The 23,815-nt window shown below is 37.1% G+C and overlaps 1 protein-coding gene across 1 annotated transcript in view; it reads left to right on the forward strand.

The window, feature by feature from the left end:
- Window positions 1-23,815, forward strand: part of LOC110038414 (twinkle homolog protein, chloroplastic/mitochondrial-like) — a 105,375-nt gene that overhangs the window by 22,652 nt on the left and 58,908 nt on the right. The window contains 4 exon segments of the mRNA XM_020743255.1: window positions 9,304-9,351; window positions 9,458-9,543; window positions 9,696-9,756; window positions 22,246-22,428. Coding sequence (XP_020598914.1) covers window positions 9,304-9,351; window positions 9,458-9,543; window positions 9,696-9,756; window positions 22,246-22,428 — 378 coding nt within the window.

Genomic DNA, 23,815 nt, shown 5'->3' on the forward strand with positions numbered 1-23,815 from the left:
AATCTAACACATACTTTTGTTGAGATAGAAAGATACCCTTCTTACTTCCTGATACCTCAATCCCCAAGAAGTACTTCAAGGAACCCATATGTTTAGTGTTGAACCGATTTTGAAGAAATGATATCAATGATAAAATTCCTTGCATATCACTTTCAGTAATAATAATATCATTAACATAAACCACTAAGATAATGATTCTTGAAGTGGATTGCTTATTAAATACAGTGTGATCACCTCTGGTTTTTGCATTCTAAACCCTTCTACTGCTTGACTAAATTTTCCGAGTCATGCTCTAGGGCTTTGCTTCAATCCATATAAGGACTTTCAAAGACGTCAAATTTTCCTAGACTCCTCCAGTTTAACAAACCCATGAGGTCGCTGTTTGTGTACTTCTTTCAAAATATCACCATGCAAAAAAATATCCTTCACATGCAACTGGTGAAGAGGGCAATTATTTACTGCAACCAATGACAGGAGTAAGTGAACATAAATCAACTTAGCCACTAAAGAGAATGTACAAGTAGTCAATCCTATATGTTTGAGCACAACCTTTAACAACCAACCAAGCTTTGGGACGAGTTATAAATCCATTATATTGAAACTTAACTGTAAAAGCCCACTTACATCCAACAGCCTTCTTGCCAAAAGGTAGCTCAACTAGTTCCCAAGTTTCATTTCTAGTTAAGACATTAATCTCATCAAGCATAGTTGCCTGATACCCAAAATGAGATTGGGCTTGCTAAACATATCTTGGAAGATAATTGATTATTCCTGGGTAGTGAGAGATGGGAATTTCTTAGATGCCTCTTAAAATTTGATGAATTTAGCTATTTATCTGCGAAGATGGAGATTCTGACTCAGGGTTGTCTCATTATTAGTGATCATATGAGGTGACTGTGACTTAGAACCCTTTTTTTCTTTTTGAGCAATTTCTGACATGTTTTCTTCGTATTACAGGATTCATGACAATAAACTCAAAAACCGACCCTTGATTTCTAGAATTAAGAGTTACACTTTTGTAACCGTCCTAAGACTGAGTTTACTCATGTTTGTATTTTTCTGACTACCAAGAGCACTAGGTTGTTGTACGGATGAGGCCTAGGAACTCTGAATCGTAAGCAGTACTCTAGTATAGGTTTCTCTCAAAGTATTACATCCAGGATTAGATAAGATCTGTGATTTGACACCTTCATACTGAGAGTTTAGACATAACTTTTAATTGCCATTTCTTCTCTCGGATCAGGTCATCGGTACCGAATGATTAGTGCATTTAGTTCTTACAAGTTTAATGTGCATGATATAAGGTGTTAAGTGACTGATCCTCTTATTCAACTCGATAGACTCCTTGCATCTATCAAATATTCAATAAATATTTTCTCTTCAGAAATACAAATGCTTCGCATCTTCAACAAAGTCATAATGGATCCGGTTCAATAGATTTCCATATTTGTATCAATAACTAGACATCCACCCTAATTCACTTAGAATAGTTCAACTTAGGGTCTGTTTGGGGCAGTTTGTGCGTTTCAGGATAAACAACTTACCTTGAAACGCGCCCCGCGACCCGCGGGTCGACCCGTGGTTTGCGTTTAGTGTAAAAAACTCAAACGCGACAGACAGCATTTTCAAAAAACGCGCTAACCAAACGGTTAGGCGGCGTTTTCAAAAACGCCGCCGCACTTATAAGCTGCCCCAAACAGGCATTTAGTCTCATGTAGGGGATTATTAATAAGGCGACTCTCTTGAGAAATACTCCTTAAAATGAGTCACAATTTTATTCCCTTCTTTCCTTTTTCTTTCCCTTCCGGCTTTTCTTACTTTTCTTCCTAGTTATTCTCCTTCATAATCTAAAACCTTTCCTCTGATTTTTATTCTGCTTTCTAATTTAAAACCTTTCCTAAAACTGAAATATGATTTTTATTCTCCTTCCTTATTTAAATCATTTTCTCAAATTTGAAATCTGAATTTATTCTTCTTATTTTAGTGTTTACTAATTGGGTCAACTCTTTTTATAAATAGAAGATGATGTGCTGGGAGTTGGGGCTCTTGTTTTGATATCAGAATTCAGGTTTTTATCTTAGTATTTTCCCTTCGAGGGCTGCATCTGACGTCGAGGTATCGCTCCAGCTGTTCCTCGTCCGAGGTGGTGATAGTCTCCAAGGGTCCGAGTGTTGCTCAGGCTATATTTTGACTCCGTCGAGGCATTTATCTTACCATATTTCCATTTTCTTGCTATCCTACTTCATCCACAACAACTCTACCACTCCGACCCTTCCCCAACTTCCTCTAGCCCACCTTCCAGCTCTAAACCTGTTGTCCAACCCTTCCAAATCGTCATCCAGCTCCGCGGCTCGTTGTTCTGCAGCCGATCTGCTGCCAAACACTTCATCTTTGCTTCCGCCACCTCTGCTAGGCATTCCGATCCACCTAAGCAATCTCCACTACCCTTGGGCTAAACTTTCGAGATGTTGGTTTGGTATTTTTGTTTTTTAGTGATGTTAATTTTAGTTGGTGTATGCTGTAATCCTTTTCCCCACTAATAAAAATTGCTTTTGTGGTTTGGGCTTTTTCCTTCAGTATCATTTGATATTATGGCTAGTCTTATTCTAGTCCCATCCTAGAGTTTCTTGTCATTTGTCGCCACTTAAGCCACCCCACAAAAATTTTTGTTCTTTCCTACCCCCAACCATAACAAAAAAATTTGACATAACCATCAATTCCTTTTGCTGATTTTCAAAATCAGCAAATCTAAGTTAAATTTTCCCTCTTACCTCCCAACTCTAAACCTTAACCATGCCACTAATGAGATACATGCCCGAGCCTTATCAGGAGGAAATACAAATAGAGATTCACCAACTTCAACGGTTGATTAAGAACATTGAGCATGAAATCCAATGGGTGGCTACCCTCAACTATGATCGGGAGAGCCGACGGGGAGAATGAGGAAACATGAAGCTGAATCGTAAAACACAGCGTCAATTCCTACCAACTTACGACTGCCAAAACTGACAGACTATAGCTTCCTAAGTGGAGAGACCGAATCAACAAGTGACCTCCCTTTACTACTATCCAGTGAAACCAATCCGCAAGTTTGTCACAGCTAAAAAATGTTGCAAGTGCCATGGATGCAAACATATGGAAACATAATGTATAACTGGGGGAGTGATTTATTTCACGGAGTAAGGCATTGTTGAAACCTGGGGTAAGGACAATGCAGACACTGAAGACCAGTTTGAACGAGAACTTTCATCCGATGAAATCTCCCTCTGTGGACCTCCCTTGTTCATGGATACATCAAATATCTTTCCTCCTTGTGGTAAAAATAATATGCAATTTTTGATGAGCTTGTGGTTCCTTCTCTCCTAGAAGATGGAGAACTCTTTGTTGAGACAAATAAAGATCACATAGATCAGAAGATGTCGGAATTTAAAATTTAAGTAGATAATCTTAGTGACAACCTACTGATAACAACACATGCAACTACACTTCCAAACCCCGTCCCTTAGTGTTCCACATGAACATACGAATGGCCTGTGTGAAGCTCTTCTTAATGAAACGCAACAGGAAATGTTCGTTCTCCAAAACTTCAAGAGTCAGTGGGAAGACCTGGAAGATAATAAAATTCACCCATCAACCAATCTGTTGTAAACCCTCAATCTTGCTGAGGCTCAACTTATCATAGCTGAGAAACATATGAGATATTTATTTGTTCGGAATTTGACTCGAGAGAGCCAACATAATGCGTATCTCCGACTTAAATTATACCCAACCAGAACAGATCTTCAGGGAGGCATGCTCGCAAGTTGGAAAAGTTGCTCAAATCTTTTGGTAGCCAGCGCAGTCGCCTGTGGGATTCAGGAACGACAGGTGAGAACCAGAAGCTTTGACGAATGAGGTTAAAACTCCCTAAACTCTGGGAGACTGACGCGGGGCTCGGGGAGGACCGTCCGGTCCTCAATGGAGGGGAGCTGCCTCCTCCTCCTTACTCTTCCCTCCTTTTTGCATTCTTTCCTTTCCTTCCTTTCTTACTTTCCTTCCTTTCCTACTTTCTTTCCTAGGTCTTTTTTTTCAATTAAAAACCTTTCCTAAAATGGAAATCTTATTTTTATTCTTTTTTTCTCATTTAAAACCTTTCCTAAAAACTGCAATATGGTTTTTGTTCTTCCTAATAATTGGGTCAAGTCTCTTTATAAATAGGATATGATGTGCTTGGAGTTGGGGGTCTTGTTTTGATATCTTAATTCAGGTTTTAATCTTGATATTTTCCCTTCGAGGGATGTATCCAACGTCGAGGTAGTACTTCAATTGTCCCTCGTCCAAGCTGGTGATCGTCTCCAAGGGTCCGAGTGGTGCTCCGACTGCATCTTGACCCCGCCGAGATTTTTATCTCACCATACTTCTATTTCCCTGCCGTCTTGCTCCTTCCACAATAGCTCCACCACTCCGTCCCAACATCCTTGAGCCCACCTTCCAGCATCAAACCTGCTGTCCAACCCCGCAGCCCGCTGTTCTGCAGCCAAATCTTTTGCTCAACACTCCATCTTTGCTATCGCCGCACCTGCTAGCCATCCCGATCCACCTAGCCAACCTCCACTGCTCTTGGGTTACACTTTTGAGGTGTTTGTTTGTGTCATTTCATGCTTTATTGTTGTATTATCAGTTTGTGTGTTGTAATATTATTTCTCCATTAATAAAAGTTCCTTTTGTAGTTTGGCCTTTTTTCTCCGGTATCATGCCATTTAATTTTTCATTTGTATTTTTAGCCATTGATGAAACGAAACTTATAATGGTCTTGTTTCGGTTACCCAGGAGAGGCGAAGCGAAGAACCGTAGAAGGAGAAACGAGGATAAGAAAAAAATATCATGGTGATTTGGTGCATTGTCCTTTATTTTTTTGTTTTAGGTTTATTTTGTGTTCAGTTTTATTTGTATTCAACTTAATTTCTGGCTTAATTATTAGGCTCACTTATGTACATTTAGTCTAAACATGATTCTTATATGTAATAAGAACATTTTTATTTTCTTTTGCATAGTATTAATTTATGCAAGGGGCTCTAGTTTGTATTGAGGATTATGAGTTGATGAATTGACGAAATAGTCTCTTGTTGCCTTTCATAGATTTTGCCCCTTCTAGAATTTATGCTTTCTAATTCATCCGTTTCCCTTGTGAACTTGAGTTAGTCCAACAATGATAAGCAAACAAATATTATTACTGAAAAAGCCAATAAACAGTTTTAACCAAAATACAACAATGAGAAATAATAATATACGTCACACAACTCAACTAGGGTTATATTCCAACGGGGTTGGCAAATTGTTTGGGCGGTTTGGATGATAGGGTGATGATAAGGGTTTGCAGCTGGCTGCCGTGGGAAAGCTAAGTTTGTGATGGGAAGTTGCAGGTGGGTGGTGGCAAATGCGGTTGGACTGTATGTATAGGAGGCAAGGCTGATTGCGGTAGGGATGTTGGGTGGATGGTGGTTGGAAGACAAGGTGGAGGGGTGTGGTTGCAGGAAGACGACAATGAGAGTTATCCAACGACTGAACGACATGGTGGAAGGTGTGCGGCTGTAGGAAGACAACAAGGTGAGTTATCCTGCGACTGGACGACAAGGTGAAAGGGGTGCGGAGGAATGGGAAATAGAAGATAATCACCTCCTCGAAATGAGATACAGTTGGAGCATCACTCACCTTTGAATACATTCTTAGAAGGGAGAAACTTGAGACAACGACTGCTGTCCCGACAGAAAACACAATGGAAAATGAAAACCTAAAGCAAAATACAAATAAATAAGCCATAAATAATTAGCATTGGGCCTCTGTGTTGAAAGGAGACTCCAAACCCATGTGCATATGCCAATCAACTTTCTCATGTTTGGACCGGTCGGTCCATGCATTTGGAACCCTTAAGGAGAATCCTGCCCCTTTATGTTTGCGTTAGTCTCCTGGGGTTGGGCGAGTTTCGATCTCATTCATTGAAATTTTTGCCTCCTAATAGTATGGAGTCAGATTTGACACGTTGATGGTAGAGGAGTTGTTCTAGCCCTCCGACGGAGCTGTCAGTTGCATTGTCCCTCAAAAAACCTGAGAAGGTTTCCCCACTTACAAGTAGCCATCCATATTGTTCCAACCATATGTGGGTACACTGCTGAATTGAACTGGATTTTCGTGCCTAGTGTATTATGCAGATTCTTCCAAAGGTAGCCCAAGGTTGCCTAGTCAATGTGATGACAGACTTAACCTCCCCTAATGGTAGCGGATTTGGCTTCAAGCTGACAGTTAGAGTATTCTGGAACTCTTTCTATAGAGGTTATTTTGTGTCTAATATCGACCCTTAAATGTTGCTATCCACTATCATCACGAAGACTGGTCTGACTGGTGCCTCTTTAATGGAAAGAGCACTGGTAATCTCAGACTCCACAGAAGGTAGGAGGGCTTCATGCTTCTCATTCTTTGTGAAAGTGTATGTGTTTTTGAATCCATCTTGCTGAGTTATTCCAATGTCTCCCCAATAGGATGTGATAGGTATCCATGGGCACTACGTCGCACCATACCTGATTCTGCAACCGACTCTTAATAGAAAACTTCATGAGAACATCCAACCAATGCTGACCCTTCTATCTTTCTTTAACTACGTTTGAGAATACGATTGAGAATGCCTCTGAGTCGCGAACATCCTCAACTTGTCCCTTATTTGTGGAGGCACCACATTCTTACCACTACTTCCATCGATGATAAAGCTGCATACCTTTCCTTTCATACTACATCGAGTGTAAAATATATTGTCGTGGAACCACTGCTGCTCACTTGTAGCTGCAGTTTGGAAGATCCGTCGAATCACAAGCATCTCACTCTTATTTGGTGGAAGCTAGTATTCACCCAGTTCTTCAGCTGTCTTGTTGTTTACCTCTTCCACTGCAGTCTGCTCGGTGAATGAGAGAATTCTGTTAGTTGGGCAGCTGGTGGCAATTTGTCCATATTTGTGGGCAGCTGAAGCATTTTCTGGTTGGAATTGTGCTGGGGTGGTACTCTTCCTTCTTAGCCTTTTCCTCACTTTGAGCAATTCTATCAATTTTTTGGCTAGTCTTCTCACTCTTTTAGGCAGGCTCTTTTTGATGTCTCTAGTTGTGGGTGGCTATCTGAATGACAGTGGCTGCCTTGTCTACTTCTGCTGTGTCTATGCCTTCAGTACCAAGGTTTGAACATCATCTAATGACCATTATGATTGCAGCTGAATCACATTGTTAATGGAGGGCTTCAAACCTTCGAAGTGCCTGGCTATCATGCGCTTTTTTGGATTTGTCCGTTTACATTTTAGTTTAATTTGCATATATTTTGTTTACTCCACTGATAGTTCCCTCTGTTGTGGTTGGTGGGCCTTCAAGAAAAGATTCTGATGGTAGCGTGGGTTAGGTACTATCGCTGTATCACCTCCTTCATTTTCTCCCAAGTAGTGATCTTGTCCCATCCTCTCCATCTCCCGCTGTCACATTCTCCCACCACAACCATCAAGCTTTTCTTCAGCTTGATGGTAACGGGCTTCACTTTTCTCTCAGGTGGCACCTCTGTGTATTCAAACATCCTCTTGACAGTCTGTAACCACTCAATGAAGTCATCCAGATTCATCCTTCCATCGAAATTCGATCTATTCACATTCGAAGTATCTTGGTCGATCTTCCTCATCATTGAAATCATCCCTACGAAAGGGATTCCGATGTTTTTCTTGCTCTCCTTGGATCTCTCTCTCATGGTCGACAATGATCTCGCTATGGGTCATTTTCTCAATTTCACCGAGCCGTTGTAGCACTCAGTGGAGTTTCGGCTGCATCTATTTCATGGTAAACTCTTGACCGGCGGCCGACACTCATCTCCTAAGTGACATGATTAGGATTTGGGTGTGGGTAGGTGGGATAGGATGTATAAGTGGTTTGAGTGAAAAAAAGAGAAAATAAATTTCTGGAGGGTGTTGGGGGGGTGGTTTGGGGGGTTGATAGGACTAGGTTCTATGCTAGCTCTGATAACAATTGCTACCGGAGTTAATCCATCAACAATAAGAAAACAAATATTATTACTGAAAAATCCAATAGATAGTTACAACCAAAACACATAAATGGGAAATAACAACATACATGACATAAACTTAATGTATTCCAACGGGATTGGTAGTAGGTTAGGTGGTTTGGACGACATGGTGATGTTAAGGGTTTGCGGCAGATTGCAGGGGAAAGGTAATGTTGCAGCGGGAAGTTGCAAGTGGGCGGTAGGAAATGTAGTTGGATTACAGGTATAGCAGGAGGCTGGGTTGATTGCGGTATGGTTGTTGGGTGGCTATTGGCTTGAAGACAAGGTGGGAGGGGTGTGGTTGCAGGAATAGGACAATACTAGCTGTCTTGTGGCTGGATGGCAAGGTGGAAGGTTTGTGGCTGTGGGAAGACACCAAGGAGAGATGTCTGACGACTGGACAACAAGATGGAAGGGCTGCGACTACAGAAAGACAACAAGGAGAGCTGTTAAAAGAGTGGATGAAAGGTGAAAGAGGTGTGGAGGAAAGATAAACAAAAAATAATCACCACCTTGGAATAAGCTATAGCTGGGGCACCAAAACCTTGTGACGCCGACAGTTGTTCCGACAGAAAACACAGTGAAAAACTGAAAAACATGAAACGCAAGAGCTAATATATAAGCCCGAAATATTTAGGATTGAGCACCTATGCTGAAAGGAGGCGCCAAACCCATGTCGAGGAGCCGGTCGGCTCTCCTATGCCTGGACCGATCAATCCATGCATCTCGAACGTAGGAGGGGAGTCCCACATCTCTCACATCCGCGTCACCTTGCCTCTCTTCCTAATGTGCATTCCTTCATCTATCCTCAAACCACTTATGCTCCTATACTCTATTTATCTCTCTTGTTCCAATTCTTCCAAATCTTGCTACTCTTTTAGATCGGATGAAGTTGGGATTAGTTTGACTAAGAGAATCCATACCTTAGGTTGCTCCCATCTTTCTTCATTAATTCTCATGATACATATTGATTTCTAGGGTTTTAATGATATGCCTATTTATAGATGAGTAGTCTAACAAATTAGTCAATATGATTGTCATGAGAATTAATACTAAGTAAATAATCTAATCGCAATCTGATGAATCAGCGTATGACATTTATTGCTTCAAATCTAATGAAACTTGTACATACTTTGATTTCCTTTTTTGTGTTATTCCAGAAATTTGTTTCTTCTAAATAAATCTATAAACATCTTAAATGAATTGTGACCGAACGTGCTAATGTGTTTTTTGTATGGTTAGGACAAAGGTTTTCAATACTTGTGGACATGCAAGGAATATCTCAGTAAGGTAGTTATATCTCGCAAAATTTTGGCAAAATTTTATCAAATTATCTAATACCTAAAACTTGCTTTATTTAGCTGATTTATTGACCAAATATATTTTACAATACTAGGCACCTCGCATAATATTAGCAACTGATGCGGATGGTCCCGGACAAGCACTAGCTGAAGAACTAGCACGGCGCCTTGGTAAAGAAAGGTTTTTTAATCTTCATCCTTGTTATATTTTTCTCTATGCATTTTCTCAATGTTCATGCCAACACTTGAACATGGACGTACTTTCCATGGGCAAATTTCCTTACTGCAATAAAAATATTTGCTTATCCTTCTTTAATGTTTCAATTTGATTAGATGCTGGAGAGTCAAGTGGCCAATGAAAAGTAATACCGAGGTTTGCAAGGATGCAAATGAGGTGACATCCTCTTCCTAATCTTGTAGGCTGCAACATAAATCTTTATTGAGAATTTTACATACTTCTACACAATTTTTATGTTTATTTCACTTTTAAAAAGTATTTAATTGTGGTATTTTTGATGTGATATTAAAGATTTTAGTCCTATAGATGTAAATAATAAAGTTTAGATGTTAAATATGTAAACACCTAAAAATTGTTTGGTATGCATATAAATGCCCCATTTTTGTTTCATAAGCTACATTTGTCTTTACATTGTTTTTTGGATTTGTAGATTAATGATCTAGATTATTCACCATGCACATGCTTCAAGCAGTAAGGTATTCTTTATCATAATCTGCTGCATTATCTAATAGGAGTAAGCTCTCAGAAGCTTTTGCTATTTAGGGTCTGTTTGGCGCAGCTGCAGCTTCTCAATTTTTCAGCTGAAGCTGTGCCGCCCAAGGAAGCTGCTGCGGGGAAGTTGACTGTCTGTTTATTGCAGCTGTGTGAAAACAGCTGTAGAACAGTTGTTTCTGCAAAAATGATCATTCTGCTCCTCTTTAGTAAAACTGTTTAAAACAGAAGATAAAATAATTTTTATATTAAACAAATTATTTCTTAAGAAATAAATTTACATTAATTAATAATTAAATAGTTTTAATAATTAAGAAAACCTTTTTTTATCAAATAATTAAAAACATAAAAATATATTTATAAATTTATTAATTGATCATTAAATGACAGTATATAAATTCTTTTAATTATGATTAATTTGAAAATAATGACTTAATTATTAATTATTAATAAATTAAATTAACAAATTTAAAACTTATTGTAAATAATCATATGTTGATTGATTGATTGATGATTAATTAAAATTGATTGACTCAACACAAAAGAAATTGAGACCATATTCACACATTGATTAATTGATGAACCAATGAGGTAATAAAAGCAAAAGATGCTTCACTCTCAAATGTTAGTTAGAACATCCTAGTTGTGCCACCACATGGGGACTGAATGGCATGGAAGTGCTTTCGTAATCTATTTTCTCATCTATAACACTCAAAACATTAAGCCCACAACAGAAAAAATAAATATAAATTTTCATGCACAGGTTGAGGACATCGAAGTGTTATAAATGTACATATCAATTATTTGGTGTTAGATATGTAAAATTTTCATATTTACATCTATAGCACTCAAAACATTAAGCTCACAATTTCAACGTCCCTTGAGAGACATATAAAACTATTTGTGCTCTCATTAACTCCTCCCTGCAGCTAATTCTTCACTATTCGTAAAACTGAGTTTCAAAATTCACACAACAGCTGGTTTGATCATAGGATAAGTCTACACTTAATGCTATCATTTTGATCCCCAGAACTACAGAAACTGCTTGCAATTTTAAGAGTACATATAATGAAACTGCACTACTGCTCCCCGAATAACATTTTGGCAGAAGAAAAACTACAGTTCTCCAAATATTATATAAATCATTAGTTTCCCCATCACGGCATGCAGTAGAGTATGCTAAACTGAACCATAGCAGCTGCTTCCAACCTACAAGTCTACAACTACTAAACCTATTCATCAGCTTCACAACAAAAACTTGAGGGAAAAATATTTTTTTAAAGCCCTAAAGAGTAGTTTCATAGTGCTGTCTCCTTGAAGCTCTTGGTTAACCATATAGCACAGCATGGAGGTCAGGTCTCAATCATCCTTCAACATCAATATTTAAGAACATTAAACAGGAGTACGAGAAAAAGAAACTAAAACAGACCTTAACCATGCCAAAATAAAGCAAAATGTATGCCTTAAGAACTAAAAGGGTTGCTTGAAGACATATGGAAAAGTGAGGAAGGAATTGTAGAATCAGAAGCTCGCATTCATTTTAATTTCTCAAGCGGCAAATCCAATAAACAATTCCCGACAACTGACTCATGGAATAAGAAGTTAACCTCAAATACAATTGGTTTTCCCAGATCAGTTGGTAAGCATTTGCTTCGTCAGTTGTTTGCCCTCTCTAGTCTGCAGTTCAAATCATATGTTGCTAATAAAGCATGTTGATAAAGAAAACCAAAACAAGTGAAAAAGGGTATCATAGCCTCAACATAAATTAATGCAGGCATCTATCTACATGAGCTCCAAAATGGATGCTTTCAGTTTCAATACATATATCATGAATAATATACCACATACCCTCATGCATAAGGCAAGGTATTAACGAAATATAAAAAAACAGGTGAACTTAAATTATCATATATTAGTGCCAAAAGGAGGTAATTTTATGACTGCGGTGATACTTCTAATCTACTTCTCTTTTTTTAAATGTCTTCTGCAATTCCAAATAGGTGACATGTTTTATATGTAAAATTGAAAGGGTGGGGAATAGTCAAAAGAGAATTCAGATAACACTGTGATGTTAAGAATATCTCACTACTGAAGAACTTATCCCCGCCGTAAAGAAACAAATTCAGATATCACTGTGATGTTAAGATATCATATTTGATTGTTATGGTTCAGATTCATAAACGCATTCCAGATTTTCATTTTTAAAGCCCCCAGATGTAATATGTATAATTCATGATGTTTGTATATAACTGAACTCCAACTAAAGGCTAAATTTCATATTGTTTACAGCTAAAACATTTAGACCGAATTAACTTTTGGTTCAGTTTGATCTTTCGGATTTTGAATTTCTGTTGTAATTGGTTTGACTAATTTGAAAATTGATCAATCTAAATAAACCAAATGCTCTGTGCAAGTAAAATTTGAGACTTCAGATATTTAAGTATTTCTGCTCGTAGAAGTACCATAGAATTTACCAAAAAGCTTAACTCCAATGGCATGCATCCTGGTTCTCAGAGTAGAGGTCACAAGTTAGAGTTAAATATTGAAGAGCACCATAATCTCTTACATATAGAGAAGAGCTAGAGAATCCAATAGTACAACGTGAAAGAACTTGGAAACTAGGAACTTTCTTATGTGAAAGTGAAGCTCCATTGAAGCTAACTTATTTAGGTTCATTTAGAAACAATTAGTAACAATATAAAATCATAATATACAATTAGTAAAAAAAATACCACTCTTTTAACTTTCTTATGTGAAAGTGAAGCTCCATTGAACCCTTATCAGACTTTCTTTCTTTATTAAAAAGTATATAGCATAAGCCCTACATTAAATCAGTTGTACTTATCATATCAGAGCAGTAATTAGAGAGATGTATTGGATTGAAGGTATCAATAAGCGAAAACAACACAAGAAACAAGAAAACTGAAATAGCATTGTTCTAACAGGAGCATTTAAAATTTGATATGAACAATTAACATTGTGCCCTTTGATGCTGATAAAAACGATTCAGAACCTTTCAAAACATTCCCACTTTGATTTGATTCTTGTAAGTAGCTTGTCGAAAGGTCATATACCTAATAGGATTGAGGAACAAAAATAACATATAAGAAAATGATTTGTCATCATAAACCAATTACAGATAACCTGATTGAAAATAATGGTTGTGCTTAATTAAAAACAAGCAAATAAGTTGTGTATCCATTCATCATCACTTTTAGACATAATAGCATAATCGAGTAATTTCATCTAAATAATAGAAATCAAAACCATACACAAATTGCACTTGATAAAAAAATAAATAGTAGCAACATTTTGAACAAACTTCATGAAATAAATTCTTAAAATCTCCAATCATACACCTATTATCTCAACAGTTATTCGTTCCCTCAACTCTGCCATCTCGCTTGCACGTTCCTCGTCCACAGTACATGTGGTGGAAGCCTAATTCTCCTCTTATGGCAAAGACTGACCTAAACAGTACTCAAAGGCTTCTGCAGACACATATTATTCATCCTCATCTGTCAAATGGAAGTCGATATCGCTACGTGAATGATGCATTCTAATGTAATTATGGAGAGTCATTGTAACAAACACAATTTGTACCTGCTTTGAGAACTTGTAGGGTGGCATATCATAGAATGACTCATTTTTTTTTCCACATACCAAAATTCCTCTCAATGACACCACGTAACGATGAATGTCGACTATTAAACATTTCTTTTCTGCCACGTGTAACGTTGCTTGTTCGTGTAAAGTCTGATATGTGATATCTCGTATCAGAAAATTACTTTAGATACCCTCGCTGCAATGGGTAACTAGCATCGATCAAGTAGTATTTGTCTGATAAAGAATAATTAATATGAAGATTCAAGCGACTCATTCAATAGACTTATTCTCTAGCGTACCTGCAGGTGGATGTGGAAAGTTGGTGTTGGCATCCCGTGTCGCAGATTTAAAAACTTGACAGTCATGTGCGCTGCCTTCCCAACCTGCCATAACGAAAGTGAAACAGATGTTGAAGTTGCTGACGACCATGACATTTTGGGTGGGGCTACCACAACGGCCGATAAATGCAACCTTATTATTATTTGGGATACGTACGTCAATATGTATTCTATTAATCACGCCGATGCAGTCCTGCTTGAGTTAATGTTAGGTTTATTATAACATTGAAGAATCTAACAAAATTAACTATATTGAATCCGAGACAATACCTTGAAGAAGGGCATATGTCGCACATCTTGTGATATGTCAGTGTCACCTCGAACTTAGAATCTGAGGGTCTAATGACACGAGAGGATAGACTAACAAGTGCACTCAATCCGATTGAAAAGTACCTGCTTATTGTTTCAGATGAGTGTTGAAATCGCTCCATCACTCATTGCATGGACTCATTTTGGGATAATATGAACAGTGTTATTGCGAGCACCTCACGTATAGTGGTCCTTGCAGATCCATGAAATCCGTGAGCTCCGACGAGTAATTCCAGAAGATCGATAAATACTTCCTGACTCATTCTAAACATATTACTAAATCTTGTTGGGTGTCTCACAGACAACTCTTCAACTCATTTGTCGCTAATATATGAAGATGTCATGCATGACGACCGATCAATTTACGAGTTGTAGTACTCGTAGATCAAGCGCATTGCAGTAACGAACATCCCTCTCCGTTTTCGTCTGCGTGAATCCGTGTTGATCGCTATCTTCTTCTATTTGCATCCATAGTGATCGGTATCCTTAATATAACTCATAAACACTAATTAGTTACATGAGAAATTGAGACAAAAAAAGTGACGTTTGCTTATAATTAGGAAGATACATCAGAGTTACCAAGTACAACTCTAAGAAAAAAAAAATATTGTAGTAGAAACGTTCTGGTGATGACAAATATAAAATATCTCAAATATTCAAGGGATCATAAAAACGCCGAACATATTCCACTCTGCGGGCGACTGACATCTTTACAGAGATATCTCTACGGACGGGTCCTCTATCAATTCTGTGCGAACAGATACAAATCTTCATTTGCGTAAATTTCGACTGAAGCGCTTAGGATTTCAAGTGCCTCCTCGATAGTGGCTGAATGAGAAGTCTGACATTCTGCTTTGTAACAAGAAATCATCTCGGAGATCTCGTTTCTAAGGAAACAAGAACCAAATTTTCTTTTATCAACAACCCTTGGACGTTTGGAACGAGAAATAGACTCATATTCCTTCTGATCCGGGCTGGGGACGTCAATGAAATCACCTGAACCTCCAGGGGTTCTCAAATTCACGGCATTCTCAGCGAACCCTGTCTCGCTTGGGTGCATCAACTGTTCGCTTCACAGGATCCAACCGAGACCGGTAGATCTTCTTTTCAACTCCTTCCAAATTTTCGAGTCATTCAGTTGGTCTCACTTGTTCTTCATTTGTAACCTGTCATATTCCATGCCTATACTTTCCTTGAAATTTCTGATAATATTTTGTCACCCTTTTTTATTGAAATAGGTCGTAGCCTATTTCCCCTTTCAATCTCTTTAAGACAAAGATCACAAAATATTATTTTTGTTTCTTTTTCTCACAATGCGGGTGTACCAATCTCTTTAGGTTTATTATCTATTTTATTACTATAATAAAACTAAGCCATGAAACACAATAATAAAATCAATTAGAAAGTAGGAAAGGGTGATACATAAATTAGCTAGAACACATTCTGCTTGTAACAAAAAACAGAGACGCAGGGTAATGGGATACCGTTTAAAAACAAATCAAAACTTCTGCAAATATCATTTCATCATGCATTGCTAAAAAAGTTTAGCTGTCCAGGCAAACATTTGGTCTATTTATAGGAAATTGTAACAGAGATAATTTTATATCCAATTTTAACTTGCAATTCTATTATACATAAGAGGGAACCATATCTATAATAGGGATAAGCATACATTTGCAATTTTGCTTTATATCTCTACATAAGAGGGAACCATATCCATACATTTGCAATTTTTCCTTATATCTCTAATTCCTTCAACGAGGTTAGAAGGATCTTCGGGCTAGCCATTTTCCATAAATGGTTCATAAGGAATTTCAATTATGTTGCCACTCCTTTAGCTAATAATCTTATATATGAACTCCAAGAGAATAAAAAATTTCCAAACAAAAAAAAATTTAAATTATTTCTTCACTAATCTAAAAAATTATCTGATTTCTTAGAAGTTCTTGAATTCGCTTGTAATGAAGATAGACATGCAAGAAGACAAAATAAAGTTCCATACATGACAAAATTTTATACCTTCATATCACTAAAACACTGGAGAAAATATCTTCTTCACAAGGAATTTTCACTAATCATCAAGCACTCTAATATGAAAATTCGTAATAGAAACTTAAGCATAAATAAGTAATGTGAGTGCATTCATGGAAGACAACTCTTTTATCTTAAATGGCAAACCTATAATTCTAAAAAAAACATGCTCATGTTTTATGAACAGTATCATTACTAAATTACATAAGATGACTAGAGGATTTGACAACATAGTAGAAATAGTTTATAGATTTCCTAAAAAACATACTCGACTCTTCTTCAAAGAAATTACTAAATTTTATTGATTACCATTTACTATTCCATTTGATAGTTATGCTTCCCACACAAAATACTTCTACAAAAAATTTTGCGGCGAAGAGATTCAAAGCAGCGGTGAAGAGAGCTTGAAAAAAAGAGAAGAAAATGGGTTTAGGATTACTTGCCTCGTGCTTACTAGATTCGTTTTTGATTGTGATGCCGGAGAAGAGTTTTATTTCAGTTTATATGTGTAGGTTTATTTGTTTCAGTGTGTTGTTGTTTCTCTATGGTTTAGGATGTCATAGTTGTAATTAGGAGAATTTAGTCTCTATAAATAGGGGCTGTCTTGTGTGGGTTGAGGATGGAGAGTATTTTGATTGATTGTAAAAACCTTACTTGTATCCTTCCAGGTTAAGAAGTGTATTCAGTATCCTGGAGTGGTGTCCAGGTGGTGATCAATCATTGTTCATTACCGTTTATGCATTCTTCCCTTCCTTGGGATTTTTTATCCAAAATTTTTTTGTTTTCTGGATTTTCCGAAGTGAAGATCTCTGTTTTACCTTGTTTTAGGTATCGTAGCACGGTTCATACACTTTTTGTCTCTTTTTTTTCCAAGTTCTTGCGCATTTCAAAATTTTTTCTTTCCATTTTTTTTTCTTTCCATTTTTTTTGAATTCTTTCTTGGATTTCTGTCCAGAATTTGTGGACAGAATTTGCCCAGAATTAGTACTCCAGAAATTGTAGACAAAAGTCTGATTTCTGTCCAAACTTTCTATTTTATGAGGTTCGGTGATTGCAAGAACTGCCTTGCGCTTTTTCTCTCTAGATTTCCTGGGTATGCAGTCCAGGTTTCTACGGTTTTTACAGTCCATATTTGTTGATTTCTTTCTAGATTCACTGTAGTGGCCACATTTCTTTGCCGTCCAGCTGTAGAAGGTTATTAATACTCCATCTTTAGGCTTCTTGATTCCAGTTATTGCTCAGAAATTTTCGAACATTTTGTTGTCTCTGCATTTGTTTGTAGTTCTCCTCTCAATCATGCTACCAAGGAGGAACAATGTCCGTCTAGCCCGAGATTTGGTTGTGGAAGAATTGCAACAAGAAATTCATCATCTACAAAGAAGATTGACACTTCTTAAACAGTGAGATCCGGAAGAATGTCAAAATGTATTAAAAAATGAGATGATTGGTGAAGAAGATGATAATTCATTCTATCAAGAGACATCTAGTGGTGATGAACAACCTCTACGCATGTTGAGGCGTGAAAATTGATGGGAACCTCCATATTTTGTAATCAAAATCAACCTTTCTGTATTTGATGGAAGATTGGATTCCGATGAATTTGTCAATTGGCTACATACAATTGAACGAATACTGGAATTAAAGGTGTCACAATGATATATCGTCAAACTAGTGGCGATCAAATTGAAGAACACTTCACTTTGGTAGGAAAACTTGAAGAGGATTTGACAAAGCGAGGGAATACCTAAGGTCACGTCGTGGACCAAAATAAAGGAAGAAATGCAACGGAATTTCTTACTTAAGCGTTACCTGCAATAAGTCTTTCATCCGACTTCATAACCTTCATCAATAAGAATTATCCGTAGAGGAATATATCGCTGAATTCAAACAGTTGGGGCTGAAGTGCAATCTTTCCGAACTCGGAGAGCACACTATTGCACGTTTTTTTGGGTGCTCTACAACCATTTATCATTTACGTGGTTCAACTCCAACTGTTATGGACCTAACATGATGCGATTAACTTGGCGGGTAAATGTTAAAAAATAGCAGAAATTTGATAGGAACACTCCAATATGCATTCTTGCTAATGACTTGGGCGGTTCCAACAAATCAGTCCACTTTCGGGCACAGGCCGATTGTTGAAATGCTGAAAAAAATAACAAAATTATTGTCCAGCTGGAAGGGACTGCTACCATAACGAGGGAAGGAACTACATGTGGTATTAGATGCTTCAAATTTCATTGGTTCGGCCATATATCTTCGACTTGTCCTAAGTGGCGCCTTATTTCATTGGTGGAGGAGGCTGATCAATAGGAAAATGATGCGGTAGAAGAAGATAATACTAATCCAACAAGGGACCAAATTCTACAAACTGACGAAGGGGAATTACTTGTGATAAGATACCTCCTAAATATCGAAATATTTTCCAATAAAGATTTTTTGCGACATAATATCTTTAGAACTTGATGCATAGTTTTGGATAAAGTTTGTAACCTTATTATCGACGATGGAAGTTGTGAGAACGTGGTTGCAAAGACCACGGTGGAGAAGCTTGGTTTAACCATTCAACCTCATCCCCATCTCTGCCAACTCATGTGGCTCAAAAAGTGGGCAAAATTAAAGTTAATCGGCAATGCATGGTGTCGTTTTCAATTACTCGGAAACTTCAGAAGCAGATCTTATGTGATGTAATTTTTACGGATGCTTGTCATATATTGCTTTGTTGGCCTTCGCAATACGATTGCCATACAATTCATGATGAGTATGCTAACACTTATTTCTTTATCACAGAGAGAATTCAAACCACTCAGGTGCCTATGAAGGAGGAAATTTAGGTGGGGACTGAGATCAACACTTTTGCTCTATTGCTTTTGAAGGAGCTTAAGGTGACAGCTATGGGGTACTTTTTGATCATAACCGAGAGTTTTGGACAACTAACTGCAACTCCTTTTGAAGTGCAGGGATTGACATAACAATTTGAGACATTTTTCCGGTAGAGATTCCTGCAGAATTGTCTTCTATGAGAGAAATACAACATGCCATAGAACTTGGGCCTGGTTTGGTTGAATGTGGTGTAGATCAAGAGCTCATGATCCTTAGGCTATTCAAATTCCCTGTCCCAGTACTAAACCCGGTCTAAGTAGTTTATCTACAGCAGTCCTTTTCACTTGAAGATATTGTCAAAGGATAAATGAAATCATTCCATCAGGTAGGTTTGAATCCAATTGGAGTTCTTTTGCTTCGCCCTGCTCCTGAAAAGTGCTAGTTCCCAGCCGAGCGAAGACTTTCTATCGATAGAGCAAATAGGTATGATCCAGGTGGTAATAGTTGCCATTTTGAGTTCCCTTCCCAGCAATGGGAGATCCAGTGCCTTTTACCAATAGGTAAGAGAATAAGAGATTCTTTCTTTTTCTTTGCTACGCACCTTGACTCGCTTTGTAACCCGGCTTGACGAGTCACTTTCCCTGGCTAGTCTAAAGAAGTCTGACAATGACATATCCCAGATTCTATCAAGTCAGCCTTCGTGGTAGTAGTTGAATTTCCCGTTTCTTGCCCAAAAAAAGAGAAGAGTAGCAAGCCTTGCCCCCAGGTAATCTCCTCCAGTTCCTTTGCAGGCGGTTGTTTGTTCTCTTGGCAACTATTGATCCAGTTTCATTTTGAGTCCCCAGTGATCCAATTGCTTTCTTTCTGTCAGCTATCTCTTTTTCAGCACTAAGGTAAGCTCATACAGTTTGACATTGCAGTTCTACTATTGGCATTGCTTCTCTCCTCTCTTCCATTCAGTGTGATGAGATAGAAATTGTAGTGCAAGGAATCCTGTGCTAAAGCCAATGATAAGTGCTTGAGGGAGTGACCCGAGGGTGATAGAATAAGCTGTTGTCGGAATAACTGGTAATATCATCGGTAAGAATTGAGCCTAGCGCCTCTTTCTTTTTTGTTGGAATAAGAGCTTCCTATACCTGCTCCATTGTCAAGCGTACTGAAAGAAACTGTTCACCTCTGGTTAGGGGCTTTTCTAGGACTTCTGCCTTCGATGGATGAGAAAAACCTATATATTGGATGTCTCCAAAGGAGCCGGAAGAACTTCAATGCTAAGTGGATGAGTTGAACCACAAAGGCTTGGGGCGACATAGTTCTAGCCCGTGCACCGTTCCATCTCTCTTGGTTCCAAAGAAGGTTGGACTTGAAGATACGACGTTGGAAGGTGCTTGGATCACCAAACTTAAACATACCTGGAGATTAGAGCGAGTCCTTCATTTTTTAATGTATTTGAGTTGGTTGTTTATTAGGAATCAGATTCCGAGATTGCTCAATATGTGGGAACTTTGCCAACCCTAAAACTAGGATTTTATGTCAATTTATATGTCTTGGTACATGCGTTTCGGTTTTTTGTTCTCTCTATGTTTTATGATGTCATACTTATAATTAGGAGAGTCCATCCTCTATAAATAATTGCTGTTTTATATGGGTCGATGATGAAGAGTATTTTGATTGGCTGTAATAATTTTTTATGTATCCTTTCTGGTTAAGACATATATTCAGTATCCTGGAATCATCGTTCATTATAGTTTATGCATTCTTCCCTTTCGTTGGATTTTTGGTCTAAACTTTTTCCCGTTTTCTGGATTTTCTGAAGTGCTGATTTCTGTTTTACCTTATTTATGGTATCAGGCTGATAACCAAACTCAAAATGACTTTGCCTTCCAGTTCCTTATCTTTACTACGCTGGGCTCACAAAGCTGCCTAGGACAACAAAATTACATATCCTTATTGGGTTGACTACTCATCCACATTCATGACCTCCATGCACAAATCTAAATTCTTCCCACAATTCCGAAGCGCAATGATGTCCTCAATTGAGAGTGTTCTCATGGTCTCACCTTCTCTGGAAAGCTTCAATCCACATATCTATTTTAAATCCAAGTTCATACATCTTAGGAGAAATATCTAGGAAATCAAATAATCTGCTTATGAAATCTTTGTGATTAAAAGGGTTCATCTCTTTGAGCTTCATAAGTGCTTTCAGAGCCCACAATAGGTTTATCAGCTCTATCAACGCAATTTGAATGAAAGAAAAATGTGTAAATATGACAAAAAAAGAGTTGGAATATGGCTAATTATTTTATGATGAAAATGATATGTTTGAATACATTGAATTTATTACCTGGAGAAATGTGGATATAGAAGAAGATATAATTTCAAGAGTTAAAACGAGGTGATTGTGGTGGAGAAGTGCCCTAAAAACATTATGCGAAGGATGGAGACTTAAATGTAATATTTTATAAAACTGTATTTTGACCCCTCTTTTTAGACTCATAGAACATAGGATAGAGAATGCATCGATTAGATGGGTGAAAAAATTAGTGTCGAAGGATTAGGATGAGTAGGCTGTAGAGCTTAAGATAGCATACAGAGTTTAATATATATAAGCAATATATATTTAAATTTTAAGACCTCATAGAACACAGCAAAATTAATAGAAAATAATAATTTATAATATTGAACCTACATAGCTTGGATTAAGTGATATTGATGCTTAAAAATGTTGATATAAATACGCTCTTTAATTATCAGCTCTTTAGATCTTGCAGAGCTTATTTGTTAACTCTTTGCCTAATGCTATTGAACGTGGAAGAACATTGCTTGAGACCTATAGATCTCCTGAAAAAGTGCCTTGCTACTATGACACTTCACTAGCTAAATTTTAAGCTTTGTGCTAGATATTTGTAAAGCTTGCCAGAGTTACTTGGCTTATAACCCATTTGCTATTTTGAAAGGGAATAATTCAAATGCGTATAATCCATTTATAATAAAAACAAAATCTTCATTGCTGTGCATCTAACAATTTTTTTCAACCTTCTCTGTTCAGGTGCTGAACATTTTGGGAAAAAATGCGTTGAAGCAAGTTATAGAGACAGCTGAATTGTTTCCCATAAGGGGTCTATTTAACTTCAGCAATTTCTTCACTGAGATCAATGATTATTATAATTGTAATCAAGGGTTCGAAATGGGTGTTTCAACAGGATGGAGAGCATTGAATGATTTATACAATGTAAATCCTCTGACACTTTGTTGCTTCATTATTTTTTTTTTTTGATACAGCGCTAATTCAAATGGAATTATATTTTGCTTTAGCCTTTTTGACGTACATCACTTTGCAGGAACTAATCATTTTTGGGAAATTTACATATGTATCACACAATTCTTGAGTATTTACATGTCTTACATCTAAAATTTTTTATTTACATACATAGTATTTTGTTGATTTAAACCTATGCATGAAATTATGTATTTACTTTTAAAAAGTGGTAATAATGCTATTTTTGTTGTGATATCAAAGATTTGATTGCTATGTGTGTAATTATTAAATTTTAAGTGTGAGATGTGTAATTTCATAAGAATTATGTGCCATGTATGTAGATCCCCAATTTTTTTTTTTGTGCTCTTTTCTTCTTTGTGGATTGGTGGTTAAGATAAAAATTACATTCTATTCAACAAAATCATTTCCTTCTATTGAACAACTTCATAAAATTCTGGGCCAAAAAGTTTTCATTCGGTATCGTTCTTTTGTTCTTCTATATTTTTATAATCAAAATGTTAATTTTTAGGACCAATTATTAGCATCCTCGAAACTTATAACTTAAAACTTTAAACCTTGATTTTTTAGCACCTTTTTCTTATGTATTTGAAGCTGCATATGGTTTTTTGGTGATGCATCAAGGGTCATAATATTACTTCCTTTTTATTGAGTACGTTAGTATTCCAAACATTAATGAGTCATAAAATGGTATTTCTTGATTAACACTACGGGAAAGACGCTGATTACCGACCGATTAGCAGTAAATTAGATTACCGACCGATTAGCAGTTGATCTATCTCAGCTGGGAAAACTTTGGCAGAAAGCATTATCGGCTGGTTAAGTCAGCCGCTGTAGGTTAACGATTGATTAATTTAGCCGCTAGAGTTGAATAGCTGATTGTTGTCTGAATATTTTGCCGCTAAATAATTTCGGCAGAAAAAAATAGCCATTAACTTTATTAATGGCTGCCCATTCAGCCGCAAAAGTTAGCAGCTGAATTTTAAACCAATCAGCTACTGAATTTTCACTAATTTAGCGGCTGAAATTTCTGCTGCTAATCAGCAGGTAGCATAGAGCAGAAAAAAAGGGTCCCATAAAAAATGAAATTTTACACACCTGCAATTACTAAACAAAATTACAAACATTAATATTCATAATATCCCATAACAACGTAAGATATCTAGCGTAAATGTTACACTCAAATTTTGCACCCATCAGAATTCAATCGAATTTTTTTTATAAAATTCTGCATGTCAAATCAGTCAATTCAATATACAGTATTATGCATGAAATTTTAACTGATTGGGGGAGATAAAATTTTGAAGCTATGAGCTTAATTAACTTAATTTAAACCTTAATT

Source organism: Phalaenopsis equestris, unplaced genomic scaffold (genome assembly GCF_001263595.1).
Source record: "Phalaenopsis equestris unplaced genomic scaffold, ASM126359v1 Scaffold232797, whole genome shotgun sequence".
NCBI classification, from domain to species: Eukaryota; Viridiplantae; Streptophyta; class Magnoliopsida; order Asparagales; family Orchidaceae; genus Phalaenopsis; species Phalaenopsis equestris.